The sequence below is a fragment of the Apostichopus japonicus genome, chromosome 12 (assembly GCF_037975245.1).
Source record: "Apostichopus japonicus isolate 1M-3 chromosome 12, ASM3797524v1, whole genome shotgun sequence".
NCBI classification, from domain to species: Eukaryota; Metazoa; Echinodermata; class Holothuroidea; order Aspidochirotida; family Stichopodidae; genus Apostichopus; species Apostichopus japonicus.
The window spans coordinates 13106142-13118255 of NC_092572.1; the positions used below are offsets into that span (position 1 = coordinate 13106142).

The following is a 12114-nucleotide window of genomic DNA, read 5'->3' on the forward strand; positions in this document are numbered from 1 at the left end:
CGTTCGTTGTCTGTGCCAATGTGTTTCTGTCGTAAGGGCCGGCATGCCTATACTCTGCCAAATATTTGATGAATTCATTAATTTATAAAACAAGAAATAAAGAATACAGAACAAGTCAAATTTTAGTTCGTATATTTTATTTACAAATGTTCACGGTAGCTCTGTTCTCTACGGGATATATCCTAACGATATTGTTGCACACTACTGGTTAGCCATTCAACCGTCTCTCCTGTTGTGGCTTATGTGGTTATACAAAATTATCAAAACTCATGGCTAATCCCCAAATTTTCTCTTTCTCCCGAAATCCCTCCGTCTTTACTTTAAAACAATCCACAATACAGATATAAGTTTTTGGCTATGATTGCTTTTCTATGCGACCATCGGTTCTTGTCCAGGCCTGTCTTCAGGTGTCGATGATTCTGCTAGTTTCGTGGGTGAATGAGGAGACGGATTGTTAGGACGAATCTCGTCGTTCGGTATTTCTGTCGGTGGTGGAGTCTTCATGTTAGCTTTACTTGAAGATACCTGAGGAAGTAACAGTTAATGGAAAAGAGAAGAAAGAAAAACACATATTATTGAGATATCATTGAGATATCAAGCAAAGGGAGACATTAGTTCCAGAAAAGGATAGAATTTGAATTGAGGATGTTATTTACTGTTTTATGTTACTGTATACTGCAATAGTGGTCTCCATGCTGATTACATAATTAATCAATTCATATTATTTGATCTGAATAATACTGTTGACCAAAAAAAATATTCATCACCGAAGGACCTTTATCGGGAAAGTTTGGCTTCATTGTTCGAATTGTTGATTATTGAGTGAAAGTCTCATTTTTTTTAACAAGACAAACATTTTTGACAGCTTTAATGTTTTGAAAGAACTTTTAAAAGATTCAGAAAGTTTTCAGTTGACCTCTTTAATGTTCTCAATAAAAATAAAATAAATTCACAACATAAAATGGAAAGTGGACTTCTGTTATTTTTTAAATTTTCAATATATTACATTAAATATGCTTACTACAGTATAGACTCGTTCATGGTGGAGAGGACTTTACATAGTGCAGTCATATTCATCTTTGCTACAGTTTTCTATATTTAATTTATTTTTAGCTCCTATGTGACTGAATAAGTGTTGATAAAACTGTCACATTATTCCTTCATTCACTGACTTCAACTAATGATTCCCTATCATATGTTTGGTTAATAATAGCACCAAATATATATAGCACCAATTTTCCTTCTAAACACCCTCAGTCGTACCAAAACTTGTTCAAAGGGGAGGGAGGGACTATTGATAGAAAAAATGGCATCCAGAATGTTTTTTTTCCCTGTCTTAAATAGTCAGACAGTAAGAGTTCTAACAGTAACGACTTGAACGACCAACTCGTAAATTGGTCATCTGTTTTAGAATTTTAAGTAAGACAAGCTAGTCTCTGCAGATGATCAATCAGGACAAAAGATGATCCCTGTTTCAAATTCATGACAAAGACAGAGAAACATGACACAACTGTATCGGACGTACGGCAAACTGAAAGACTTCACACCTTTGGTTCTAGTTTCAGGTCTTTCTTTGGTGATTTGGCGTGTTCCATGTACTGTTCGTGAACGATCCTCTGTGTCTTGATCCCCCCGACGGCTGGATCGCTTCTGGCCATGTAAGTTGTGATATTTCCAGGGATCTTCCTGGGCATGTCCCAGGTCCCAACAAACTCTCCCCAGGGTGACCTCGCTGATTTGGGCACCCCCTCCATTAGATGGCCTCTGTCATTTGCGATGATCTGTGTGAAACCTTCGTACGAGTCTGGTCTCTGTATGAATAAGAACCATTTTTTGAAATGCTAGTTTTCATTTTTTATTACAAACTTAGAAATAACACACACATTTACATGTAGCTTATATGTGAATATAACCTAATTTCATTGTTTTTGGTGATAATGTAATAATATCAGGATATGCAACTATGTTCATGAAATTTATTTTAGACCATATTTGAATTTTTCAGTCTTTGAAGGGGGAATTTTTTCCCTACAGATTTCTTTGTGCGGTCTCTCAGACAACCATGCAGAGCATTCTGGTTGACCGAAGCACAAATTTGGTTGTCGGAAAAGATAAATAGCAAAATAACATGGACCAATTATGCACACCGTAGCAGAGATGTGTAGGCTTGATGAGTAGAACACTAGCTTATGGGGTTCTACCAATTTAACATTTTGTCTCTCTGAAGGTATTTATTGACAAGTTTACTAGACTATACATCTTTTAATGTCACTGGTTGTGTTATTTTTGTATTGTGGTCTGTAGTGTAGGGGGAAGTAGAATGTTTTCTGAAAAAATAATTAGATAACTTGTCATCCAGCAATAAGGACTTTTCAAGTACAAATTTTGCAAAATAATCTGTCAACAGTCTATGTTATTTAAAACCAAGTAATTTCTTTCTACATAACAGGTGTTATGCATTTCCAATAACTTGTTAAGTATTTACCACTTGAAATGTTGAGAATAAACCCAAACTTGTGGAACATTTTGAACCATGTTGACTCAATACATATTTATGGTGCTGCTTGGATAATCACAACATTACTCAATACGAATTAGGCAATACCTACAATATCAAATTGATTTATTCATTGATTAGCAAGCAAATTCTAACGAATCACTGGAGAATGTTAGTTAATATACAGTTAATTAACATACATGTGCTAAATAAAAGTAGAAATATCTTCTCACCTCTTTATAGGATTTTGGAAGTTGCCAATGTTGTAATCTTCTGCTATCGAAAGCTTTTTCATACTGAGAAGGGGAATAATATGTAAAGAATAAACTTGAAGCAAAATGAAAAGAAACAAAAACAAAACACAACAAATTGAGGAGACTTTGGTTACATTTCCAGAACTTGGAGGTTACACTAACAAAATTGTAATTTACAATGAGTGTTTTCACTGAGATAAGGTAAGTTAGTATGTTAACTACATAGAGGAAGGAAACTAAGGAACAAGAGCCACCGATTTTTCTGATATCCAGAAAGTACTGGCCTACAAGGTCACGATCACTAATATTAATGGCCAATTTAGCCTTAGGAAATGCTAAATTTCATCTAACTTTAGTTAGGCTACAGTAATGTTAGTTACTGTTGTGAACAGTTTAATGGGACAAACTAAAACGAATGACAGCGAATGACCGAATGACAATTGACTTTGTACAGGGTTAATTATCATTTGCGAATGACAGCGAATGACAGCGAATGACAGAGAATGACAACGAAGGACAACGAATGACAACGAAGGACAGTGTTGAGAAGAGATAGAATGATTAACGGAGTGGAGTAAATGCGGTTATTGGTATTCTGCGCAAAAATGATTTGAGGAAAATCGCATGTTACGTGGTTGCAGGGTTTTGGTGTAATTTACGGATAGAAACCACAGGGAAAGTTTTTGTGTGAGAATGCGCTTGAGTGCTGTGCTTTTTACCTCTGTAGATTTATATAGAAAGATAACTGAAGCCGTTTCAAGATTTATAGTATTGTTAGTTTCTAACAATTAATATCGGAAAAATGACGTTAAATTTACTTTTTAAAATCAGACTTACAATTTCGCTTACTATAAGGTGCGTTTGTATCTTGTCCGTACTTTACTAGATATAGATACCCACGAAGTCTGAATGTGATATCCGATTGAAGCAAATGTCTGTGCTGTCATTACTGTCATTCGTTTTAGTCAACGCAATTTTTTAGTGTGTACAACATATTGTCATTCGTTATGTGTAACGCAATTGTCATTCGTTTTAGTAACACCCCAGTTTAATTCATATAATGAACAATACATTTTCATGACGCTAAGACAGTAAGGGTAAGAGAAAAGTACCGACCTGATTTGCGCTAAAATGAGATGCCATTTCTCTGAGGTTTCGCGGATATTGTGTTGAACCGAAGAATTTTGCAATGAATATACCAGCAGTTGGCAATCACACTGTTTCGTTGCCAATGTTGATTAAGTTATACGTGTCGCCAGCACTACTGTATAACTCGGGCTAGGTTTATCGTACATGAAAGGGCTGTCCAGAAGCAGCCGTCAACTATAGTATTTCGCAATAACAGACATAAACACTTAACCAGTAACCATGGATACTCCTGACCTTTGGTCTCTGTAGAAGTAGAGCCAGGACCGGCAAAATGCATCGGCTGCTTATCCTACTTAGCAAGTAGACAAAAATATCAAAATGTATGTTCAATATTTAATTCAAATTTATTTACGGTAGTCTTTCTATAAAATTTACTAAAATGCTAGAAAATAAAAAAATATTCATACAGAACGATTAGTAGGAAAGCTAAATACTATCAGGATTCTACGGTAGTTTGTAACGACTCTCAAGATACATTTTCAAGAGGTTTCAGGAACACAGAAGAGACAATTTAGTGATATCCTAGATAAGCTATTATGTTAAAAGTATACGTGGTAATAAAGAGTGCTAGGGGTAAAAAAAAACGACCGATTAAGACATCAGGGTGCATTTTCGTAAATTGTAACGCCTCTTTGCATCCTTACTCTACATTACAAAATGGCGGCTTCTAATCCACTCAAGTGTCATGTGCACCCAGTTGTTTTATTCAGTATTGTTGATTCCTTTGAAAGAAGAAGCGATGAAAATTGTCGAGTAATTGGGACACTTTTAGGTTCGTATTGGAATGGAGGTGGATTGGCTTAACTGAGCTAAGTGTTGTTCTTTCACTTAATGTAATCGCAAAAGCAGAACACACTAGCATCCTAACGGACTCATTGTATGAGCTTTCTCACGCTAACGTTAGGCTAGGCCAACATATGGTGTACTGAGCAGTTGTGTACGTTACAGTGTGTCACAGTAGGCTACATTGTACCAATGCCTGTGAGAGTATGACGTTCGCTAATTGTCGGGTATTTTATCGGTGAGGCAATAGCTAGTAGGCTAGGGATATTTTTTAAGTTGAGGTCAGCTATATATTTTTACTCTAAATTATAACAAAATTAACTTAGCCTATAACTTAGTTAACTTTAAACTAAGATTCCAAAACTGTAAAAGAAAGTTCATCAATGACTTTACTTTACATTGCCAATTAACTATTATGCATGTTTGATTGATAGTCCATTATCATGTGTGATTCTTTTTGTCCACAGGCACAAACATTCATGGTTCAATTGAAGTCACAAATTGTTTTTGTGTTCCACACAATGAATCTGAAGATGAGGTAAATATTGTCCATAGATACTGTATGTGAATTTGAATGATTGATCCAGAAGAAGCAATCTAATAATAATCATTTGCCTGTTACGAAAGAAAACTAAGCCTAGTATCTAAGAGAAATTGTATTCCATTTGTTAGATATCGAAGATATTGTTAGATTATTTTTCTGGTTGAGACCATAAAAGGTTGTTGTTGAAGGCGTGCAAGTTTCCTTTCTATCATTTACCATTGATAGTTGGAACTAATGATAATGAAAATTGAAACTCATGCTAGCTGCATCATTAAAAATCTCTTTACTCTCTCATACATATCAGGCCTAGAATTTCACAATTATAGCCACTTGCTAAAATTGCAAACTTGTGCTTAAAAAAATATACTGCTTAAAATCAAGTTCTCACTGGCAGTTTCCTGAAGTATAGCACAAATTAGTTACTGTACTGGCAGCTTAGAGCAGCACAATAGTATTTGTTTATTATAATTAGAAGTAATACAGGGCTTATTTAGGTATGGTAATCATGCCGATTCTTTGTTCACAACTTACCACACGTTTATATATTCTTGATATCTACTGGCAGCAAAATGCCAGTGCCCTATCTAATAGCTGACAGTAAATTCCACTACTATTTAACCTGTAAATAACCCCCAATCTGAGGCCAGCGTACAGTATGTCTAATCTCTCTGTCTCTCCTCTGTTCAGGTTGCTGTTGATATGGAATTTGCAAAGAACATGTACGACCTTCACAGAAAAGTGAACCCCGTAGAAATGATTGTTGGCTGGTAAGTAGATCATTTTCAATCTTCCAGATGGTAGTTAGGTCTTATAGATAATTTCAGTGAACATATTACATAATACATACTGTATGTACCTGATTTCCAAACGGTACTTTAAATACAGCGCCAGTTTTATTTTTAAATTAAGCTTTAGTTTTATCTACATAATCCACATCAAGAGATGCAACAAATACTTGTCTTAGTTAAAGTGTATTGCAGAGTAGCTGTACACATGAAAGTATTGATTTTAATATTCATGATACAAATTATCTGTTGACATTTCTGACATAAAGTTATCTCTTGCTTAATTTTGTCCTTCTCAAAGGATGAATCAGTTGTTTGCCAAACTATGGAAACTGTATTCCTTTGTATGTTTCTCATTCAGGTGTAAAGGTTATCAAATTTATTAATTATCATTTTCTTTGAAGGTATGCTACCGGTCCGGACATCACAGATCATTCAGTGTTAATACACGACTACTACTCCAAGGAGTGTTTCAACCCCGTACATATCACAGTAGATACCACCGTTGAGAATCTTCGAATGAGCATGACGGTTTGGGTCAGGTGAGTCTTTAAGTTGAGTAAACTGTACATAACTTTGCCTCCAAAATTGATTTTCAATAGCGTCTGCTGACAATTTCAAAGTGAAAACATCTAGGTACTTAGCAGAGATTTAATATGCAACACATGACTTGGTGATGTCACTAATCATCCTTTGCGAGATGGACACCAGTCTATTGCAGAGTACCGATGTAGATGTAACTCGGTAGATACTGTACGTCATCCCATTGAAAGTATTTGAAATGCGCATGCCCCCATTATCTAGTCAAAATTGTACAAAGTTTGAATTTGAAATAACTTATTGCAAAGATGGAAACAAAGAAAAAAGCAAGCCTCAATTGGAAAGTTTGATGCAATTCTTGTTTTTCTTTTCTCTTTCCTTTTCATGCAGGCAAAATATGGGTGTTCCCGAGAAGTCGCAAGGAACGGTCTTTGTCCCAATTCCACTTAAAATTACTTGCCATGAGCCCGAAAGAGTGGCGTGTAAGTTATATATTCAGGGAATAGTTTATCCTGTATCGCACTGCAAATGCTATGCAAAATGGTCAAACTGCTATACAAGTACAGAGATGTAGAGCAGCTTTTACTTTACACAGGAATACATAGTTTCTTATAAGAGACAAAATTTAGAGCCTTGAAAACTTCCTCATGAAATCTGAACAACTTTTTTTAAGTTATTTTATGTTAAGTTACTATTAGTTAAGTAAATTCCCATAGTATTTATTAGTGCATTTATAACATCTGAGGCCTTATATTATTAAAAAAAAAAAAATTCACGCTACAATCAGATGATTATCGATTGAAAAAGGAGAACATAAACAGGACCATGAGATGTAAGCCTTGCACCGTAACAATCCATGGTGAACAGTTTCTGCTTTAAACATGATAAAACAACTAGGAAAAGATCTTCACTCCACCAATGTTAAACTATACTAAACAGGTGGTCAAGTGGTTAAGGCAGTGGACTTGTGATCTAAGGATTACAGGTTCCAGCCCTGGCCAGATCATTGCGTTGCGTCCCTCGGGGGACACGTGGTTGTTGTGACCCAGGAGGGATTGATTGAATTGTGCACTCTTTGGGTGTGTAGGTGTGACACGTTACCAAAGACCAGGTTTAAGTTGTAAAGTCGTGTGAGAGGGCCTTGGCCTTGAACAAGACTGTAAACCTAAAATAAAAAATATAAAAAATAATAATAATAATAACAGGTCATTAGTATTTCTGTCACTTATGCTACGAATTTGCAGAATTATGTATAATTACCGTCCTTGGTGTTTTGAAATTAATTTCTAGACATTGAGCTTAGATGAGACATTATTGTATTGTGTACCATTTTTTTCCGTAGGGTTGGCAGCAAAATGTTTTGTGGTGAACTTGTGGTTTTTCTGAAGCTAATGTCCCTTTCTTGCGGATTTGAGGGCTTAACTAATCAGCTTTCATAGATTAGAATATCTCATAGTTTGCAAACTTTCGTCAGCTTCTCGTAACTGACTTGCCAGAGTTTTGCAACTGTTAGCTTACAGTAACATTAAACTGTGTCTGTCTGTCTGTCTGCCTGTAATAATTATACTATGTACAAGTGCTTGCTTTTGATTGTGATTTTTTCTCCAAACGAAGAATCTGACAAAACTGGTTCTTGATTGTCACAAGTGCAACTGACATTCTCATTGTCTGTTTTGTTTCGTGGATAAGTAAATCAGTTGTCATTTAAATAAGTTTTGCTAATTTACATATGTTTATACGTAATCAAAATGCGACCCTGTGAATGAAGAGATGCCTACATTTACCCTCAAAGCCTTCCTCTATGAGTAGATCAGCAGTTTGTTTACAGTTTTTTTTCTCTCTCTGGAAAGATGCCTTTCATTAATAATATCATTGTTATTTAAATAGGAACCTTCGGGGTTCGAAAGGTCGATATAGTTCAAGTAAATTCAAGTGAATTAGTAAATGTAGAGACTGGGAAAACATTACATATCAGGTTAAGTTATTCATTTCTTCTTGATGCGATTGTGTTGATTCTTCTCTCGTTTCAGTGGATACCTTAATCAGGGGTAAATCTTCTGGAGAAAGAAACATTGCACTCATTGATGATCTCTCCTACGTCAGCAAAGCGGCCAACAAGCTTCAAGATCTCTTGGACGTGGTCTTAAACTATGTTGATGAAGTCATCGTAAGTATTCAGTATCAAGTTTTGATGTCCCATGACAGTACAAATCCACATTTACACAGATTCTTTCCGGTTACTAAAAGCATTTGGGTTGTGGAGGAGGGGGAGGGCTGGTAAGGGGAAATGGCATCCTTTTTGCTGTTGACACAGTTTTTTGTTTGTTTGGGGGGGGGGGGAGAGAAGGTGGGTGGGGGGGGGAAATGTCAATCGCTGTACTCTGTGGCACGTTTGTCAGCAGTTACCCAAGTGGAATCGAGTTAATTGTTCATGACATACAGGTTGTTTGGTATACTAATGGCTACTATATGTTCCTAATTTTCCACAATTTGTCAACATTTGACCTCATGCAGGTGACAAACTGATATAAACAGCTTGAATAGGGAGAAGGATCATCTATACAAGCAGCAGTGAATTAAAGATTCCTGAAGTTATAACATCAAAATAGATAATATTAATATATAATATTAATCCTCCAATGTTGCTAACAAGTTTTTTTTTTCCTTTTTTTTCACCCAGGCTGGCAGAATCTCAGCTGACAACCAAGTTGGACGTTATTTGATGGACCTGGTTGCCAAGGTACCTAAACTACAACCTGAAGACCTGGACCAGATGCTCAATAACAGCATGAAGGTACGGTATGACTGGACCCCTTATATGTACAACTGTGTACTAGTACATGTAATAACAGCATGAAGGAACGGTATGACATGACCCCTCATATGTAAACTGTACTAGTACATGTAATAACAGCATGAAGGTACGGTATGACAGGACCCCTCATATGTACAACTGTGTACTAGTACATGTAATAACAGCATGAAGGTACGGTATGACAGGACCCCTCATATGTACAACTGTGTACTATTACATGTAATAACAGCATGAAGGTACGGTACGCCAGCACCCCTCATATGTACAACTGTGTACTAGTACATGTAATAACAGCATGAAGGTACGGTATGACAGGACCCCTCATATGTACAACTGTGTACTAGTACATGTAATAACAGCATGAAGGTACGGTATGACAGGACCCCTCATATGTACAACTGTGTACTATTACATGTAATAACAGCATGAAGGTACGGTACGCCAGCACCCCTCATATGTACAACTGTGTACTAGTACATGTAATACACAAATACTACAGTGCATTCCTACCATCCCCAAGCAATTGTACTCCTTTACAGGGATGAATGTGATCACATGAGTATCCCTAGAAAATATCACATGTGTTACATCACAATCCCATGATAAGCCTGATACCACATGCCAACCCATAGAAGCAGCCCCAAAAGCCTTAATCTGCCAACAATTACAACTGGTTTACTGAATGCCAGGAGAGATAACCCCTATATTATTCCAAGGGGATTTAAACTACCACAATGGTTCCACACCGTCCACACAGAAGTCCCATTGATCCACAACTCTACAGTAACAGCGTATAACAGCATGAATGTATAAATGCTGTGTGAGTTCAATGTCTCCTTTATTGCTGTTTCAGCTGACATCTATGATCTATCCCAGAATGCTATGTTACTGTCGAGTTCATACTTCCTTCTCTTCTTCGTTTCTCTTCAGGATCTCTTGATGGTTACATATCTCTCACAGTTAGTATCTACTCAGCTGAGCCTCAATGAAAACCTCACATCGATGGTCTCTAAAGGAATTGACAAGTTTTGATGTCTTCGCTTCTGCTAGAGATCTTTCTTCAGACCAAAAAAGGTTTAAAAAAATATGTGAATTGGTAGGGATAGAGATCAAACCCTGCTGCCTTTTGGAGAGGTTGATGTGTTTGGTATTTAGAAGATGGTATTTGTGTAATGTTACAATACTTTCAGTTTAGTAAGTATGTTCATGTATACTTGCATCTGACTAAGTATGTATACTTATGTATACTTATGTACTACTAAGTATGAATGCTATGATATTGCTAAGTATATTTGCAAACTTCTTTTGCACATAAGCAAAATGAAAGAAATGGTAAGATACATAAAAAACCTCACTTGAAAGAAAAATCATCTCATTATATAGCCAAAGATGACGACATCACAAAATTTCATGTAGATATTTTGATATGGATGAACAGTTATTTATGTTTGAGAAATAAAATTTTAAAGAGGCTAAAAAAGCTTACAAAACAAATGCAATCATTTTAAGTAGCAAACACATCTGGCTCTCTCAAGTAAAGTTAGGCTCTTCTAGAAAATTGGGTCTGGCTGGAGAGAAGTGTCAGACATAGATAAGGGTGGTAGCAAGATTCTTGCTGAAAATCATGTCATTTTTGAAGTCTGGTTAATACTCCCCCAAGTATTTTAAGTTATAAGAGTATTCTCTACCCTACTGTGATTATGTACAACTGTGAAAACATACAAAATGACATTTTCAGCAAATTACTCCTAAGTCTGTTATATGCTGAGATGACACAAAGCAAAAATATGTATTGAAATGACTGATGCTCAATTGAAAAGAAAATCAAAATCATTTAATGGTACCTCACCAACGTAGATAAACTGAAAATGTCCTGACCTTATGAAGAGAAAATTGACTGCTTATCACAACTTTGGAATTACTTCTGATCTGAACCAATAGTTGGTTTAGGATTTGAAGATGCTTTATAACAGTTTTATCGTGAGATAGTCATTCCCATCTATCCACACTCCTCCTCCTTAACAAAATTATTTCAGACAAATAGTTACCTCTTTTTATGTTGGCGACCTTTAAAATGGCCCCCATCAGTACTGGTTGTATAAATTTCTATAACAGTTTGAGGAATTGCTCTCTGTGTTTTATAGCTTAATCAATAGGAGTGGCTGGACTGTATAGTCTAAGACACATGCAAATGATGTCAGCTCCTCAAAAGCAATACACAAATCAGGGGGTCTGATTCTTTTTAAATGCTCTTGGTTTGAATGAATGTGGATAGGGTACAAAAAAAAACAGCCAGGTATATTTTCTCTATACCTTGGATAATCTGCTTAATGTCCGCTGTGTGTGTGGGACTTGTTATAAATATGAAATATATCTCATTATTGCTTCTTATGTATATTACATGCATATAAGTGGGATGGAATGAAGTAACATTGAATTAAGATTGTTAACATCTACATTAGCTGATATGTTCATATTTATAATGTTAGGTTCTGGTAATAAAATAATAAAAGAGGGCAAAGTATGTTAACCTTGTTTGTGATTTTTTTTTGTATTACCCTTTTTTCAGTCAGCTATGTACTGATGTAAGCATTATTAATGAAAACTCTGTGTGGTACTTGCTTACCAATGCTTGCCCTATCCCCTCAGTGTATTAAGTGTTACCCGTAACATTAAAAAAAAGTGTTTGTCTTGCATAGAAATGTGAGCCTCTTTGGGCTCCGAGATGCTTGGGCTGTCTAGGCCTC

At 36.0% G+C, this 12114-nt stretch overlaps 2 protein-coding genes across 2 annotated transcripts; one reads left to right on the forward strand and one right to left on the reverse strand.

Moving 5' to 3' along the window:
* Positions 1-115: 115 nt before the first annotated feature.
* LOC139977065 (protein Flattop-like) lies at positions 116-4062 on the reverse strand. The gene is made up of 4 exons (XM_071986071.1): positions 3868-4062; positions 2731-2793; positions 1548-1811; positions 116-525 (listed from the first exon to the last, which is right to left on the reverse strand). The coding sequence occupies exons 1-4, from the start codon at positions 3892-3894 to the stop codon at positions 370-372; spliced, it is 510 nt and encodes a 169-aa protein (XP_071842172.1). The 5' UTR covers positions 3895-4062; the 3' UTR covers positions 116-369.
* Positions 4063-4516: 454 nt separating this feature from the next.
* On the forward strand, positions 4517-11891 carry LOC139977060 (eukaryotic translation initiation factor 3 subunit F-like). Its single transcript, XM_071986063.1, has 8 exons — positions 4517-4672; positions 5151-5221; positions 5915-5994; positions 6417-6554; positions 6943-7034; positions 8583-8719; positions 9233-9346; positions 10298-11891. Exons 1-8 carry the CDS (start codon positions 4558-4560, stop codon positions 10397-10399), a joined length of 849 nt encoding a protein of 282 aa, XP_071842164.1. The 5' UTR covers positions 4517-4557; the 3' UTR covers positions 10400-11891.
* The last annotated feature ends 223 nt before the right edge of the window (positions 11892-12114 follow it).

Bases quoted from the DNA above. Each gene is read 5' to 3' on its own strand.
- LOC139977065 (XM_071986071.1), bottom strand. From the start codon at position 3,894: ATGGCATCTCATTTTAGCGCAAATCAG. The intron at 1,812-2,730 runs GTGAGAAGATAT...TTATTCATACAG, and splicing joins TTCCAAAATCCTATAAAGAG to AGACCAGACTCGTACGAAGG. The intron at 526-1,547 runs GTGTGAAGTCTT...TTACTTCCTCAG, and splicing joins ACCTGAAACTAGAACCAAAG to GTATCTTCAAGTAAAGCTAA.
- LOC139977060 (XM_071986063.1), top strand. From the start codon at position 4,558: ATGGCGGCTTCTAATCCACTCAAGTGTCATGTGCACCCAGTTGTTTTA. The intron at 5,222-5,914 runs GTAAATATTGTC...TCCTCTGTTCAG, and splicing joins ACAATGAATCTGAAGATGAG to GTTGCTGTTGATATGGAATT. The intron at 5,995-6,416 runs GTAAGTAGATCA...TTTTCTTTGAAG, and splicing joins GTAGAAATGATTGTTGGCTG to GTATGCTACCGGTCCGGACA.